Here is an 18510-nt window from a genome sequence, read left to right on the forward strand (position 1 = left end):
GCGTATCCCGATGAAGTAATTATGTAGTCAGATGGCCAAATCTTGGCATTTGCACATATATTAACCTATCTGCACATGCTGTCACAGCTATCAACTGTTCATTTTGCACAAGTAACTTAAAATCCAGTCCTGTGTTTCCAAAAACAAACAATAGAAAATGTTCTATAGCAAAAGCATTACCTGGTTTGAAGAAAAACTAATAGAGCTGAACAATCGTACATTTAAATTGCCTTTGTTCTCCCTTGGGAGAATGAGACATGGTTTTATTGCAGAGGCAGTAAAACGCTGGATGTACATCCAACATATGAAAGGTTAAGAGGACACTTAAAACTACAATGTTAATGTAACAAGCTCTGATGCTATGGTTGGAGCATGACACTGAGGGCCCGAAACTCCTGAATTTTTAATCCTGGGGCTCGAATACTGATTCCCTGGATGGCTTTTTAAAAATCACATCATCCTTCTACTTTGATTTCCCCAACTGTAAAATGGGGATTATACTTTACAAATGAATTAATCCTCACAGTACCCAGAAAAGTGCCTTGAAGATGAAAATCAAAAAGGTCAATACTGTTATTAATAGTGGTATTGCAGTAATTGAATGGACTGTGACCGACATTATGGTGGGAGGCTAATTTATGTACTACTGATCAAAAGCCATGATTTGGCATATAGTACATTCGCTAATATGTCTGCTGAAAGTCTTAATGAATCTTGAGACACTTGCGTGGTTTAACAGAATACTACTGTATTCATAATACAAATAGCTACTAGGCTTTCCTCTGTCTAGGTTCTTCTCTGATTTCTATCACTCTGGTATCTGAGTGCCTTTTAAAGCATTTCCTGGTTGTTTGCTGTTAATTCAAAGTTGAACACACATTTACTAACAATATTTTTCTTTGTTTCAGTTTATGATTACAGGCGGAAATCTACAAGATAGTAAAGATGCATTGCAGCTGGCACAGACAAATGGTATCCTTACTTTAAAAGACATGATATATATTTAATCCCTGTAGCTGTAGATTTCCACCCTTCCCCATGGTAATTAACATTTAAAATTACTTATTCCTGGAGCTATTGGCAGAATCCGCATTATTCAGATTCAAGAAAAGAAAAAATATATCCAGGTCAGATGGATATATTCTACATAATTTATTTCTTGTTATTACAGAGGGCAAGGGGTATTGGTGGATATCCGTCCTTCCTATCTTCTGTTTCTGTATTTCTAGATAAAACAAATCAAGGGTGTTTTTGGAGGAGGAGTACTTCTCTATCATAGAAGAACGTACAGAATAGCCAGCTCCCCTTATTATCTATTTCAGGGATTTTCAAAAGGCATTTGACAGCCTGCAAAGGCATACATTGCAGAATATTCTTCAGTCTTATGGAATTCCAGCTAAAGTTATCAATATCATCAATGCTATATACAGCAATGCAAAGTGTACTGTAAGAGTGAACTACCAGACAACAGCGTGGTTCAGTGTGCACAGTGGTATGAAACAGGGCTGCATTGTGTATCTGATAATAAACCAGCATGTTACCAACACAAACACTGGCATAGCATGGGTAGTTACCAAATGCCTAGAAGACCTAGGCTTTACTGGTGATATCGTGCTATTGAACGACACCCCCAAAAGCTACAAACAAAGACCGACACCTTGGCAAAAACAGGAAGCCAAGTAGGGCTCAAAATGAGCTACGCCAACACAAACATCCTTGAAACCTGGATGTTAAGCTGTGGCATCCTATTGGAAGGTAAAAACATCAAGAAAGTAGAATAGTTCATTTACCTGGGTAGCACCAGACTAGCCAATGGAGACCTCAGGAAAGAAATTACATCAAGGCTAGGAAAGGCATCCACAGCATTCCGTAAACTCAACAACCTATGGAAATCAGAGATATAGAGTGCAAAAGCAAAACTTAGAATTGTCAACTCAAACATAATCTCAGTGCTAATATACAGCTCTGAGAGCTGGAGATCTACCAAACGATTAAACAGAAAACCAGGTGCCTTTGAAAATAAGTGCCTTTGAAAGATCCTGGGCCTTGGATGGAAAGGTTTCATCACCAGTGAAGAGATCCAAGAAATCACGAACCAGCAGCTTGTCTCTACCAGAATCAGAAGGAAGTGCTTGATGTATTTGGGGCATGTACTCTGGATGCTAACACCCGGACTTTCACACGAACCTGTCAAGTGGAAACCAACTGGTGTGAGGAAACAAGGGTGCCCAAGAAAAATCTTAACAAGAACCCTTAGTAGGGAGGGCAGAACAATTGGTCTGAACACCATAGAGCAGATGGAAGCAACAGCCAATGACAGAAGGGGATGGAAGAGACTCACAACACTGGTGTGAGAAGGATGTAATAATACTTCTCTGGCCCCTGCCCTTCTGGAGCCAACTGAAATGCTCATATAGTATTTACTGCTCAGGCTTGCAGTGCCACACGGTGTGGAGTTTGTGCTGTTTTGCGCTGATTGTACTAACATGATTACCATGTGGAATGGGAATATTTTTCTCTTTATTGCAGTGTTTGCAGGTTCCCCCTTCTCTTTCTGTTTGAAAGCAACCTCCATCCACTGTTCACCTAGATCCCTACTTAGCAGATCATTTAAGCATGTGAATGATCCCATACCTATTCAGCAAAGCAGTTAAGCCTGTGCTTAAAATTCAGTATATGCTTAAATGCTCTGTTGACTAAGGCTGGGATTATTCATGTGCTTCATTGTTTTGTTGAGTTGTGGTATTAACTTCCTTCACAAACATACCCACAAATTCTGAATACCTAAACTCACTCCGCGCATAATTTTCTGCTATAAAAGTTCCATAGGTGCCTAAGTTGTAGACTCTGGGACATGTGGACTGATGCCTCCCTTTAGGCTTCCGGTATCAAAGTATCAAAACTTCTGGACAAGTTATCCCCTTACCTAGCTGGACTGAATCTCTCCCACCCCAACAAGGATTGCATAGGAGATTGGAACAGGTGGGAGGAAGAAAGTAACATGTTAAATCATGAGCCTCAGAGCTGAAGGTCACCTGGTTTGCTTGAACCAGCCCCGCTTCTGCTCAGGGTTTGCCCCAAGGAAAAAATAAATTCCGTATGAGTTGCTGTTAATTTGATATAAACTTACTGTATTCCTGGAAATAAAATTCTAATACTGTTATGCACTAGACATGTTTTACAGTACGGTTGGCTGCCATCCCACCCGCTGTGGAGAATTTGAGCAGAGTGACCCTGACCAATATTTAGCTGAATTGCAAAATCTCGTTGAAAAAAATAAGGGGAAGATCAGAGCAATTGGGGAATGTGGCCTGGGTAAGTATTGTTGGGATAGCTCAAGATTATCCTCTTTGTTGAATTCTTAAAAAAAAAAAAAAAGGAATTAATTGTGTTTTGTTTTCTTTTGTAGATTTTGATAGATTAGAATTTTGCCCTAAAGACACCCAACTCAAGTAAGAAAGATTTGATAACTATAGAGATTGATGTTGTAAATCACTGTAAAGATTTATACATTTTTCATTTTGTATTCTAGCAACTGGCATTTTGTTGGCTACATACTTATTCTAACTTGAAGTCTGATAAGCTATTATTTTTTGACCAGCAATAATGATTTTATAGGAAAGAGACCTATATTAAAAAAAAAAAAAAAAAAAAATCAGGTACTTAGGGTGTAATTCACAAAGCAATTTAGGTGGTTAAATTCCAGAGAGTTAAACACGTAATCCCATTGCACAACCTCATTGCAATCCATGAAACTCCTTCTTGGCTGCAGCCTAATACTCTGGATGCCTAAACTCACTCAGCACCTAACTTTCTGCTGTAAAAGTTCCATAGATGCCTAAGTTGTAGACCCTGGGACATGTGCACTGATGCCTCCCTCTAGGCTTCCGGACACCTATCTCTCACCAAAGCCCCAGAGCAATCTATGAACTGGGGGAAGATAGGCACTGGCCGCCTAAGTTGCATGTAAGGCCTGATGTGGTAGGCAACCTCTGAGCACACCGAACAGATTGGGTTCCATTCCGAATCTGTCCAGAGGAGGTTGTGGTGCCCACCTTAAAACTTTTATCCCTGTGTTTAGAGCACTCACCTGGGATGTGGGAGATCCGCATTCAATTTCTGCCTCTCTGCCAGAGTTGTAGAAAGGATTTGAACAGGGGTCTCCCACCTCTCAGGAGGGTGCTCTAACCATGGAGCTATGGGATATTATGATGTGGAGCTCCCTCAGTCTGTCCTGTTGAAGCTGTTCCGCTGTGGATAAATAATGAAAGAGTGATTGGAGCAAGGGAATTGGCACCCACTTAATGTGCTGGCTTTTGTGGATTGCAGTGTGTGTTCCTTTGATTTTTCTAGGTACCTAAAAGGCGCTGTGATGCTCAGCGTTGCAATGCTAAGCTCCTTCATGGAGTGTTGTGTCCAGTTCAGGGCACCACATTTCAGGAAAGATATGGATAAGAGGGAGAAAGTCCAGAGAAGAGCAACAAAAATGATTAAAGGTCTAGAAATCATGACCTATTAGGGAAGATTGGAAAAAAAACTGGTTTTGTTTCTTCTGGAGAAGAGAAGACTGAGAGGGGATATAACAGTTTTCAAATACATAAAAAGTTGTTAGAAGGAGGAGGGAAGTAAATTGTTCTTGTTAACCTCTGAGGATAGGACAAGAAGCAATGGGCTTAAATTGCAGCGAGGGCTGTTTAGGTTGGACATTAGGAAAAACTTCCTGTCAGGATAGTTAAGCACTGGAATAAATTGCCTAGGGAGTTTGTGGGACCTCTGTCATTGGAGATTTTTAAGAGCAGGTTAGACAAACACCTCTCAGGGATGGTCTAGATAATACTTAATCCTGCCATGAGTGAAAGGGACTGGACTAGATGACCTCTTGAGGTCCCTGCCAGTCCTATGATTCTATTCCACTTTTAATATTGCAAAACTACTCTTATACCTGACATTGAATCAATACTTCCTTTGCTGTAAAATCAATCAGAATTTGAGAGTTTCTGGATAGGAAAGGCATTCACTGACTTTGCTATTCAAGAACTGTCTGGAGCTCCAGTCCAGAGTGAAGCCTACAATAGGGAGTGGCATAGAAGGGAGGCTTGTAGAAGGGAGTGGAACTGTCACAGAGGATAAAGCCTGCAGTGGATAAGGGGGCAAGATATTGGCAAGGGAGGCCTTAGGAGCAGGGCAATCTAGGAAAGCTGGTGAGAAGCGGGCTAGTTTGTCAGAGGGCAAAGCACGCATTAAGGAGCAGGGAAGGAAATGAGTTGTTCTGATGCTGACACTGCACCCAGAATTGGGTTGTGGTGTTGGGGAGGAAACCCTGCAGAAATGAGTAGGGCTGTCTAGGGAAGCAGTTGAGAAATACATCTTTGACAGCAGATGATAAATTTCAACAAAATAACCTTTGGACTTGTGGATGATGCTTGCACATTGCTGTCCGAGTAGGGAGAGAACTAATGTCATTCACAGAATTGGAGAGGTTACTTAGGACTTTGCACCTGCAGTATGAAGCTGTAGCTTTCGCTACAGAAGGTATAGTGGCTTGTAAATAGGTTAAAAGCTACAGCATTACCATGCTACTGCACTAGCTTCTTGTAGTAAGAGGATCAGCCAAGTGGCCAGCATATTTTTTCTTGTTCTTGTTATTAGTTTCCAGTAGCAACCAAAATGTGCTGAATTCAATAAAGCACAGCTTGGTGAAGACTTGTTCAACCATTGCTGTGAAATGAAACACTGGAATAGTGAGCAGGAGTAGATGATGTCACTTTGAAGATTCTTCTGTTTCCTAAACAGAGCCTGAGCCTACTGAAATAAATCTTTCGAGTCTACTTGTTCCTTCCCACTACACAAGCTAACAGACAGCTATCTGAATCAGCATGGTCAGTGATGCAAGTGCTTGACTTATAGTTTTAGTGGGCTAGAGGAAAACTTCTAATCAACCATACTTAAATTGGCATGGGAGGGTAGAAGAGGGAAAATAGAACAGGTAGATCATCTGAGTTGCAGAGGCAGAAAGTCTCTACCATCTGATTGTTCAATGGATTGTCTGAAATAAATTGGTTTTGTCAGTTCAATTCCTGTTGGCTCCACTTGGCATCCTTGCTGGAAATCACCATAGAGAAAAGATAGATGGGGGGTGGGTGGGAGGGAGGGGAATGAGAGCAGGCAACAAAGAAATGTAAAATGGGGAAAGACACATGCCACTTCTAGGTTTGTAAATTTAATGTTATTGTTTTTCCTAGATATTTTTGCATTTTGCTGGTAGCTGTCCTACATATGCCTGGGAAAATTACTGTTAAGAGAGTTTTAAAATTGCATGCCATAGTGTTAGGCATTTGGAGTTTCAAACCAAGATAAGGGAAAGTTTTAAAATTAATAATTTTTTAGAAAGCCCATAAGGACACTGAAAGAAAAAAAAAAAAAAAATGGAATGAGTGTAGCCAATTTGCCAGTTTGTCAGCTTAGATGGAGTCAAACTGTTATACTACTTATTAAGATTGCTAGCAGTCAGCCAGATGTTACCCTGTAAGAGAAGAAAAGTAACACCGTTTCCCAGTAGATTATACCTGAGTATAACTTCTAAGTTCCATTTCATGCTTAAACATTATTTTCTGTTGTAGTGAAACTTTGTTTCCTTGGGGACAATTTTCTATGAAGACTAGAGAATATCTGTCTCCTGTCTTGCACAGCCATTCATGATGAAAGTCCTTTGGTAGAGCTGCCCCAGGAGCAGTTTCTATCAAGTTTTCCTTCTACCTCTTTCTCACCTGTTGCGGTGTAGAAATCATAAAAATTGGCCAGGAGATTCAGGGACGTGTATTAAATGTAACATGAATAACTTTCAAGTTGATGGAATTCCTTTAGTGTGTCTGGATACTGTGTTTATATTAATTTGGATTCTTTGGTTAAATAATATTTGGTTGTTAGCTATTTATAGCTTTTGTGGTTAAATAATTGAAATGATTTAACAGCTGGCTTTTATTTTTTTATTTTTATTTTTTAATAAATAGCTGTTGTTGTTTGTTTTTTTTTCTCCCCTCTCCCTTAGGAAGAGTAGGCTTTGTGTGACTGTCCCTTGATTGATGCTAGTTCTCTGGTGCTACCACTCGCTCTTTTTTTTTTTTTTTTGCATTTGTCATGCTTTTCTTTCTCCCTGTTCTGTATGTATGGTTATCATATTAAGTATTTATTACTATATGTCCAGTCCACTCTGGTGTTGTGCATCATACACACCTGCATGTGGACTGGATCTTCCCTTTAAAGGATTTTTTATGTGTGAGGATAGGAATACTCTGTGCTTATTAGTTTAAGCAACAAAATATAAAGAAACTTGGCAAATGCAGTAAGAATCATTTTGTTGGGCAGGCAGCAATGTCCTCTTGCCTTGTCCAATTAATGTTATCCTCCAAAGGGCTTACTCGCAGTGAGTCTGCTATTTATTCCTGTCCCTATTATGTTTTCTGATCGGTTCTAATTTGCCAGTCTGGTGACAGCTTGGCAGCCAAAACCAACTAGAAATGACCAATGTAGCAATCTAGAGACAGAACTAGCTACAAATGGAAATTGACATGGTGTTGAAATATTAATTGGTTTGCTTTGGAAAGTGTGTTGGGAAAACTGGCACCCTAGTTGGTTTCTCTCCACCCACCCTTCCATATGTCTTTATAGAGCTCCTGCATGACTACTACTGGCCCTTCATCCAGCAAAGAAGAGAATAGCAGGGGGTAGAAAAAGCAGGGAGAGGGAGAAAGATGAGAGAATAGGCAAACCAAATGCAGAGAAAAGGAAGGAGGAGAGGAGATAGATAACAGAAGACCTGAAGAGGGTTAAGATAGATAGAAGGAGAAATGGGGCAAAAATAATAGTAGTGATCCTAATGTTGGTACCTCAATCTTCCGTTGAGAAATGACACACCAAAATTTAAAGTCTTTCTTGGTAGCCTACCATACAAGTAAAATAACTGGCAGCCTGCTACCTAATTATAGCTGTTTGAGGATATAAAGGCCAGGAGAATGCTCCCCTATTTTCTCCAACCCACAGATACTCAATTTGATTGTTCTTTGTGCTGTTGATATCCAGATGACATTAACCCCCACCTGTTTCCTAAATTTTTTGGGAAACATGCTGCAATTGTGCTAAATTTAAACCTAAAGTTCCTCAATTTTTAAAGCTTCCTGGAGATAATTCAGTTATCTTTTTAAAAAAAAAAAAAAAAAAAAAGGGGGGTGGGGGGGGTCACACCTCTGATTCAGTGTAAACCCCTTTGCATTCCCCCAATGTTGCCATTCCTGGCCTCTTATTAACTGACTTCCAAAGTGTATCACTTAATATAGTAGTGTGTCCAGGGAAGACTTCCCTTTAAAGATCTATCCTTTAGTCATTTCACAGGCAAAAACTCCCATTCAGTGGAACCGTTAATGTGGTGATACTCAGATTTCAGTGGTTCAGGAGCCAAATTAGCCATCCACATTATCTAAAAGAGCCACAGTAATGCAAATTCATTGTTTCTTTACTATATATACCAGTGGTTCTCAAACTTTTTTTTTAGCAGACCACTTGCTGGGGGTCTCAGTGGACCACTTAATGATCTTTCCAAATGTTGTTTATATCATTAGCTAACTATTGAAAAGCGCTTTGGATAAAAACATTCTTTTAAAAAAAACTTAATAAACATTTTTTTGTTCTACAAGTAAAAGCGCACAATTCATATTTTAATAACTGTAGTCTTACCTTTCCAATGCGATGGATGTACCCTCTCTCTCCTGCCGCAGCAGCCCCCAAGCTGCGGCTGGGAAGAAAGGGAGTCTCTCCCGCATCATAGCAGCCACAGAGCTGCCATCTCTCCCCGGCAGCTGCAGCCCTGGAGCTGGGGAAAGTCGCCTCTTTCTCTGACCGCTGCAGCCCTGCATGTCCTAAATTCCGCCCACCCCCTCTTCTCACCTCACTGTCCTCTCCCACCTACCTCCTATTCCCCCCCCAAGGCTACCACCTCACCTTACATGTGGGTCTTCTCCAGGGTCCAGGCTCGTAATTAGTGGAGGTTACGCCTGAATGGCTCCACTGATTAGGTGGGTGGCCCTTCATTCTCTCATGTGTGATCGCCCAAGCGCACACCTGAGAGGGAACTATCCACGGACCATCTGAATGGAGCTCGTGGACCACTGGTTGTCCACAGACCACAGTTTGAGAACCTCTTTTTAAAAAAAAAAAAAAAAAAAAAAGACCATTCTGTCTCATGGCCTCCTTTACACCATTTTTATTCAATCTTGCACCCAGCTTCTATCTAAAAACATATTTTTTTTCTTACAGATACTTTGAAAAGCAATTTGACCTGTCAGAGAAAACAAAACTGCCAATGTTTCTCCATTGTAGAAATGCACACGCAGAATTTTTAGGTAGGTTTTCTCAGGACTGAATGTGACAAAAGTTTGTAATAGTTTGCTTTTGCCCTTTAGCAAATAGTTAGTTTTGCTTACATTGTTCTTTCTTTTAATTGGCAGAAATAATGAGAAGGAATAGAGATAGATGTGTGGGAGGAGTGGTAAGTATGACCAATCTTATAATAAACTATATTCAATCTAACACTCATTTAATTGTTTTGAGTACTATCCTTTTGTTTGTAATATAATCTCGGTAGATTTCCGGTTAAACCATTTAAACCACTACAAATCCATTGTACCTTTACAATCCCTTTCACTACTTTTATCCTTCTCACTGTTGCTTTTCCAACAGTTTCTTGCAAGGTATGAGGATTGGTCAAGGAGAGAGAGACTTTGCAGCTGACATCAATAGTTTTTATTGGCTTGCCAGAAGTGCAGCTTTAAGCATTTTTTGCTTAAACTGGCTCCTTCCCAATTCTGAAGTGTCTACAGCTGCAGTTAGTTTTAAGGAGTACTAATCCTGTCTAGAAATTGAAACCCAATATAAAATGGTGGGTTTTGTACATGGATATGGGCAGGGTTCAGTTTAGATATTGATTGGTAGGATACCAGATCACCAAGAGTGTGTGTGGTGTTTAAAAAAAAAAAAGTCATACTTTTAACATAAGGGTCATGCTTACATCACTCCAAACCAGTCTGTTTTAGCGATGAAGTCCTCTCCATCGTTGGTTCTACTACCACTAATGTCTAGGATGCCTTTTCTGTGATTGACAAACTGCACTTTTTCTGGTGCAACTAACTTTGTACACTGCATTTTTAATTTCTTGTCTGTTGCATGCTCCAGCAGGAACGGTAACCACAAACATTCACTTTTTATATCAAAACACTTTGTCAAAACCATGTCCATATGTAACTTTCAACCAGTATATATCTGCAGAAATTAAGGTTTTATATTTTAATGTTAAAAATAGTAACTGCAAACAAAGGACAATTTTTTAAAAAACTCTTGTAGGTTACTTTAAGATATAATCATCATCCCTGGCTGAGAGAGAAGAGCAGGCCATCCTTCCGAAACGCATTCAGAACCAACACTACTTGTCAAGGGGCTGCACTCTTTTGTCAATATTTGGGTGCAGAATTCAGCCTGTGACCCTCTTGCCCCAAAGCAAAAGTGCTATCAGATGAGCCTTACTTACTCTATAATTCACTGAATTCTATATAAATATATCTTGCATATTACCTCTGGTTTTTACTTTACAATTAAGAACTATAAATATTTACACAAATATGAATTTTGGGTTACAGGTTGTCTTACATGATAAAGTATATAAACCTCTTTCCTAGGTACATTCATTTGATGGCACAAAGGAAGAAGCAGCTGCTATAATAGATTTGGATCTCTATATAGGAATAAATGGTTGGTAAGTTCTTTTCAACAAATGATATTTTTAAAATAGTTTCATAACTTGAAATGTAATTACTTTTTAAAATGAGGTTAAATCTTCAAAGCCCATTAGACTAAGTGATCATTTGTAGACAGATTTAGATTTGCACTTATTAATCTGTTAACTGCAAAAAGTTCTCAATTCACAGGTCAAATGCATTCCTCTTTACTCACTGAGATAATCTAGTCTTGGGCCCTTTCTGAGATGCTCCATGCCAATTCTAGTTTGTAAATAAATGAGGTGGAGTGTAGAGGCAGCTGTATTTTAGGACAGAGTAATTAAAAAAATCAAAACTACATTGTCTAGTCCAAAAGTAACCAAGAATTAATGTGACCAGCCTGATCTACCAATGGACTGGGCTGAAATCACACTATTAATTATACTGAGACCTAACTGTTTGATTTACGTGAGCTCAGACTGCTACACCTTTTGGCAGGAGCCTTTAAATTATCCAGGTATCGAGCCAGGTGAACACAGAAACCCAGCAGAAGCTTCCATGTGCTTTACCAGGCCAGTGTGGCTGTAGAAGCTGATTTGTGGAACTGGAATTAGGGCTGGGACAGCGGGCCACTTCCCAGGGTTGTCATTTTTAGCCGTGGTTTGGACGCACAGCTGGGAGCTTTTTTTTTAATATAAGTTGAAGCAAATAATACTTACACATTATTTAGAAATTAACTCTTTAAGAAACCACTTTTGCTAAGAAACCATTTTTGTAAGCAAGGTAATTAAATACCAGCCAGAGAACATTGTACTTAGTTTCTAAAAGTTATGAGCTTCATAAGGCTCTGAGAAGATGATTCCAGTCACACATGGCTTAAGTATGGTTTGAACAAAAAACCACAATCCTCTAACAAAACATCAACTTAAGTCCAAATTCACTCCCTATTCTTATGATTTCTAGCTCACTGAAAACAGAAGCCAACTTAGAAACACTGAAGTCAATTCCTAGTGAAAGATTAATGATAGAAACTGGTAAGTTGCAGTTCTGATGGACCATATTGCATTTTTTTTATGTTTTGAAAACTTTATTAGAAGTGGAGTTATGCTTGTATGGCAGTGAATATAAAGGGCAGTCTTCAGACACAAACTCACCATTACAGTAGCAGGGGTTAGGAATGGGGAAAGGATTACCTTGTTCTCTATGGGTATGTCTACACTGCAGTGTAAGCCCAAGATTGGAATTCAGGCTCAAGCCTAGCCCCCTCTTCCTTCTAGACACAAATCTCGCTAACCCATGACTCAGACCCAGGACCCCAAGGAGGTGGAGGGCCTGAGCCCGAGTCAAGCCAGGACCCACAGTTCAAGCCCTATTGCTCTGCAGCATAGACGTAGCCCCACTGGGCTTCTGTCCGGAAGACTGCGAAAAGTATTCCACAATCCCACAGGCCAACTTTTTGTCCTCTAGACAGGCACAGTCAGGTTTTTCCACACTGCACCACAATCAAAGGGTGAGAGCAGCCACATTTTGGGAGGGTGTTAAGAAGTCTGGAATATGGGTGGTTGGATTCAGCCCCACATAATACAGCGTAGATGCTGGAGCCCCAGGTTGGGATGCAGGGTTCAACAATTCCTAACATGGGGTTACAAATGAGTGTAGATGCTCAAGCCCTAGGTCAGGGGTCGGCAGCCTGCGGCATGCATGCTGATTTTTAGTGGCACTCTGCTGCCAGCTGGGATCCTGGCTGCCAGCCCTGCTCAACCTGCTGCCAGCCTAGATGGACGGAACCCAGGGCCAGCAGCAGGCTGAGCGGGGCCAGTGGCTGGGACCCCGGCTGGCAGGGGCTGGCAGATGGAACCCCAGACCAGCAGCGGGCTGAGTGTCTCAGTCCGCTGCCGGTCGGGGTTCCATCTGCCATCCCCACTGCTGGTCTGGGGTTCGGTCTGCCAGCCGGGGTCCCAGCCACCGGCCCCGCTCAGCCCGCTGCCGGTCTGGGGTTCTAGCCCCTGGCACGCAAAACCTTAAGTTACAGTAAATAAATGAAGACTTGGCACAGCACTTCTCAAAGGTTGCTGACCGCTGCCCTAGGTTATAACAAACCCAGTGTCTGCTAAGTGGAGTTCTATTAACCCTGGGCTTACATTGCGGTGTAGACATACCCTAAAAAACCCTCTGGCAGACTTAATGAGCAGAGTTCATAGGCTCCAGCAGTAGTTATATTCAGCCCTCTTCTGGTAGAAAAGAACATAGATCACCTTGACAGAGACTGAGGGCATGAATGAATAAAAGGGGAGACACTAAGGCCTGGTCTACGCTGCGGGGGGGGATCGATCTAAGTTACACAGCTTCAGCTGCATGAATAAAGTAGCTGAAGTCGACATACTTAGATCGACTTACCGTGGTGTCTTCACCGCGGTAAGTCAACTGCTGCTGTTCCCCCCGTCAAGTCCGTCTGCGCCTCTCACGGCGGTGGAGTACAGGAGTCGACGGGAGAGTGCTCGGGGGTCGATTATCTTGTCTAGTCTAGACGTGATAAAATCGACCCCCGCTGGATCGATCGCTGCCTGCCAATCCGGTGGGTAGTGTAGCCATACCCAAAGCAGAGTGTAGATATGCCAAACACTATGGTAAAGAACGTGATAAAGGCCACCCCATTATCAGCAGTAATGGCACTTTGGTGCATACCAGGAAATTCCAATTCATTAAGCAAAACAATATGAAAGAGGGCCTGAAAATACGTCCTGGAATAATTAGTTACGATTGAACTGATCTATTAGTGGATATTGGTTCTACTCACATTTATTTCAGACATCAGTAGTAGGACAGTTAAAAATAGATTAGGAGATTTAGTCAACAGTTATGTAATTTGGCATATCTGAAAAAAGCTGTTTTTAAAAACCCTGTAAATCCCTGCATTTCATTTGTGTCTTAAACAAAGGCACATCAGGGTGTATATCAGTGATACTCAGACTTCAGTGGTTCAGGAGCCAAACTGGCAATCAACATTACTTAAAAGTCCCATAGTAGTGTGAATTCATTATTTTATTTACTATAGTACTAATATTCATATTTAAACAGTATGATGGGGAAATATTAGTATATGTATATATAAAATACAACAAAATGACTGACAAAGTATTATTGTTTTATCAACTACAATTGGTTAATATAGTAAAAGCATCCTGATTGATTAATAACTTAGATTGGTTAATAATTAAATCAGTGTTTTAATATCACGTGCTGCAAAGAGCCGCAGGAGACACTAAAAAGCCACTTGTGACTCATGAGCCTCAATCTGAGTATAACTTGTGTATATAAACTTTCTGTGGGTTACACAAGTGGTTCACTGGCTAGCAGCCCTTGTCATGGTAGCATTTCTCTCTTTGCTTCTTTTATTGTACTGCATTATTGCTGAATAAAGTGGCTAATTTTATAATATGTAAAAATCTTACAGAATTTAATATAATGGAATAGTAATTTGAAGTAATTTATTAATTATTATGGATGTTAAATGAACTAATTTCATAATCATCCCTTTATCATTTGGGAGAGAAACTGTACTTAAGAGGAGTGATTTCTAAAATGGGCTTTGGTCTGTGGAAGGTGGGGAGGACATAAACTGACAGAAGAGCAAACAATTATATGAAATTATTAACGATTGTATACATTTAACTCTTGTTTGAATCATGCAAGATGCTCCCTGGTGTGGTGTGAAAAATACTCATGCTGGGTCAAAGTGTATAAAAACAACATTTCCCACAAAAAAGAAATGGGAACTAGAGCATTGCTTGAAGGACAGAAATGAACCTTGCCATATAATGTAAGTATGTAATTTTTATATTTGAAACAAAAGGTTTGGAAACATACACAAGTACATACAAAATTTAGTAGGCTTAAACCAATGACAGAGTTATTGAATCGGGAGCAAGGTGTTGTACTCTAAGATATGTTTTACAAAATACATTGTGACTAACTTTTCAGAGGTTCTTGCATCTCCATTGATTTCAGCAGGAATTTCGGAAGCTCAGCAAATCTTAAAATCAGGTCCTTAGTGATGTCTTTTCATTTGATATCCCATGTATCCCTTCCCTCTACTTTGTAGTTCTCCCCTTAGCACTACCAAAATAGAGTCCAAGTACCCAGATTCTAATTCATGTCACTGTGTTGCTCCTCCAGATGTAGCTGTTAGAGTACATGCAACACCAGAAGAGCCAACTGTGATATCTTTTAAAGTGGGAGGGGCTAGTGGGACACAGAGTGGATACAAATTGTTTTTCTCCAAATCACTACTAGTTTAAGAGTACTTCCAGCAGATGAGGAGGCTAGTGTTGGTGTAGCTGTAACCTGAGGATCAGCAGCAAAATGAAACTGATTAAGATCACATCAGTTTCGTTCTGCTCTACAGCCAGTAAAGACACCAGTTTGAGGTTTGGAGAAGAACAAGAATGCCCCAAAGAGGCGTTTGGAGAGGGAAATGCTTCAGGTGCCTATGGCCCGCTTTGCTCTAGAATCTAAATGTCTAGAAAAAACAAACAGCAGGGGGTAAAAGTGCTACTTTTGATTTTAAATTGTATTAACTATAATCACTAAATGAGATTGATGGCTGAAATACTCAAATCTCATCAAATGCTGATCCCCTATTGTTTCAGTCTGGTTTTGGGGTTAGATCTGCTTTCTCCTGTTTTTACCCACCACCACAAAACATTACGTGAAATGCTCTGATTATAAGTAGGCTTAGAAGAGTTTGATTTTTATTATTTTATAATGTCAACTGAGGATGATTTTTTCTGTTTTTATCAATTTACATTTCACAGTTGTGGGAAATTAGGCAATTGTTTAATGACAGTGGATGTGGAGAGTCAAAAAGTTAAAGCTATATAATTGTAAATAACAGAAATAGTCAATATCACATCTAAATATCCTTAAATCAAACTCTAATAAGTTCTCAAGCAGCATTTTTCTCTATCTACATTTCAGTTATCAACGGAAATATTTTTTTCATCAGTTTGTATATGGTGAAATTGACATTTACCTAAAAATCTAATTCTCCCAAGCCTAGTTGTAAGTGACTTTAATTCACTTTTGGCCCAATAACAGTTTGCAAGAGTGTCTGTCAGCAAGAATGTAAATACGTTTGTAGTAATCAAAATCTGAAACTAGTTTACTTGTAGAAATGTTCAGTCATTTTGGGGGGGAAAAAAAGTTTTATAGCTTAATTTTTAAAAGCCAGTGTCTTTTAAAAAAAAAAAAAAAAAAAAAGTCTTTGGATGCAGCTACTAAAGAGTCCAAATAAATTTGGCAAGTAATCCACAAGAGAGTTGATTGATCTTACTTTGATATGGCATCATCTATTATAAGAGTGTTCAGAAGCTCTTTGTGCATAGCAATTTGTAGGAGCCTTTGAATAACGTGTACTTTCCATACTTTTCAATACATTATCAGACCTTTATAGGGACACAGTTTGATTTAACAATTTCTAACAATATTTTGACAAACTTATATAAGTCCCCAGCTTTACAAGTTGATCTCCTGTTTTAGAAAGATTATCTGGATGAACCTCAAATTATGTTAAGAGTCTGTTCCTCCCCCTCTCTACACACATGCTTGTCAGCTGCTCCTGTTTCAATTTAGCTGTTAGCAGTCAATAACTTGTTACAGAGAGTGGGGGAGAATATGCAGGGGAGCTTCCCCCCTCCCCCGAAGAGCAGTACATGAGATATGAAGTGCAACTAACTATGGATAAAATTTTATTTATTATTTTACTGGGAGCAGGGGAAGGATTTTCTGATTTCAGTGACAGTCAGCAACCTGTAACATTAGGTATAAAATGTTTAGGTCAAAATGGGACTAAAGTCAGTCACCCTTTCAAATGATCACAAATAGCATGCAGCCGACTTCAACCCTGAATATCAATTCTAAGATGTAAATTGGACAAAACAAAAATCTTTAGTTGGTTACTTTAGTCTCAGATAAAATGAAGTGTGATAAGGGACATTGGAGTCCATCTTAGGCTAGATCCACAGAGATTTTGGTACTTAACTGCCACTTTATATGCCTACATTTGACCCTTGCTCTGCTGCTGCCTGAATTCCTGCTGGTGGGCAGGTGCAAAGCTGACCAAGTTCTGATGCTCAGCACCTACTTCATGCCTCAGCCCCAGTGGGATTCACAAACTAGACTTTCGCTCATCTATCTTGCCCGCAGGTCCCAATTTGGTAGGCATTCTCAGGGGTCTCTTAAGAGCATGTCTACTGGAATGGACCCCAGAAAAACATAGCCTGAAAAAGGAGGTGGAATACTTTGTCACTGGAGCAGAGACCTGAGTCTCCCAGGAGAGTATGCTAATCCCTAGGTTATATTCTCTCTAGGCTGATGATTAAGTATGTGAGACAAAAGTAAAACAGCTTCAGCAGGAGAGATTGAGACATTCGTCCCAAAATACCCTGTTAGTCTAATGGTTAGGGTACTCACCTGAGAGGTAGAAGACCTGTGTTCAAGTCCCTGTTCTCAATCAGGCAAAGTGCACATTTGAACCTCCCTCTGCCACATTCTGGCAGAGTACGCTAACTGCTTGGCTACTGAGTTTAAGGGCAGTACCCTCTTCCTCACTTTTACTTGAAAAAGGGCTGAGCTGATCTAGGGATCTAATTAGGAGACTCTTCAGTGGTGAATTCCAAGTGGAAACAGGCACCTAATTCCCTTTGAGGGGGTGAGGCTTAGGCAAAACCTCTCTCTTTGGCATTGTCTACTAGTTAGTTTAGGCAGCTTCCTGCTCAGCCTATGGTGGCTTTTGTGAATCTGCTTTTTAGGCACCTGCCCCTCATTCACAGTGCAGAGCATGGGAGCCTGACTTGGGGCTAAGGTGTCCTCTGGGTGGCAGAGCACCTAAATGTAGGCATTACAAGGCTTACCCTATATCCCCTTTGTGGATCAAGCCCTTCCTCTTTAACAACAAAAAGATGTGGCTATTAAAGGAGGGTAAGGTGGAAAGTACTGTCAAAATAAACTACATCAGGCCTTTGTCATAGGCCATTGGGTGATGGTCTGTTCTCCATGAGGGGAAAATTCCCTGTTGTCATTGTCAGAGCTACACAGATTCTCAGCTAGTGTTACTTGGGGTAGCTACATAATCTTCTGTAGAGCTACACCAATTTACACTGGCTAAATGTCTGAATTTATGGACTTCAGGTTGAGATTTTCTATTCAGGAAGCTAAATAGGTGGCCTGGTTTTTCAGAAGTGCTGAGCAGCTTCTACTGAAGTTAAGGGGAGCTGCTGGGTGCACGGAACTTTAGAAAAGGCCACTTATTTATTGGCCTAAATATGGACTTCAGCTTAAGATTTCCTAGTGAGACTTCCTGAGGCCAGATCCTCAGCTGGGGTAAATTGGTGTATCTCTACTGAAGCTAATGTATCTACAACCAGCTGAGAATCTCTCCCTCAGTGATCACTTTCACTTACTGTTAATGTCTTGTACCTACAACAAACCACCTGTGCAGAAATTTTTCTTGTGAACTGAAGCTTTAGTGGCAATAAAGAACTTGAAAGGGCAGCACTGTAGAACTTAACTGAGCTTTTTTCTAAGCAGAAGTGTATCCACTAATTCAGCTGCATCTAAAGAAGCACAATATTGCATTAATAGTCAGAAGGTAGTCCTAAGGGCTATCAGGGATCACCAAGTAGTGGAAGGAACAACTATTCAATCGTTGTTTTTCAGCTACTAATTGGAAACCTGTATTTTCTAAATA

At 40.3% G+C, this 18510-nt stretch overlaps 1 protein-coding gene across 7 annotated transcripts in view; it reads left to right on the top strand.

Annotated features, from left to right (window-relative positions):
• Positions 1-18510, top strand: part of TATDN1 (TatD DNase domain containing 1) — a 36202-nt gene that overhangs the window by 8139 nt on the left and 9553 nt on the right. For 4 of the 7 annotated variants that reach the window (XM_043539122.1, XM_043539123.1, XM_007065753.4 and 1 more), the window contains exons 4-11: positions 909-972; positions 3172-3315; positions 3410-3452; positions 9310-9395; positions 9501-9541; positions 10725-10801; positions 11727-11797; positions 14457-14583. In XM_043539122.1, coding sequence (XP_043395057.1) covers positions 909-972; positions 3172-3315; positions 3410-3452; positions 9310-9395; positions 9501-9541; positions 10725-10801; positions 11727-11797; positions 14457-14583 — 653 coding nt within the window. Of the gene's footprint in view, positions 1-908; positions 973-3171; positions 3316-3409; positions 3453-6654; positions 6713-9309; positions 9396-9500; positions 9542-10724; positions 10802-11726; positions 11798-14456; positions 14584-18510 lie in introns of those variants that run through there. The other 3 variants (XM_043539124.1, XM_043539125.1, XM_043539127.1) reach the window with 3 other exon arrangements.

This window comes from Chelonia mydas, chromosome 2 (genome assembly GCF_015237465.2).
Source record: "Chelonia mydas isolate rCheMyd1 chromosome 2, rCheMyd1.pri.v2, whole genome shotgun sequence".
Classification (NCBI taxonomy): Eukaryota; Metazoa; Chordata; order Testudines; family Cheloniidae; genus Chelonia; species Chelonia mydas.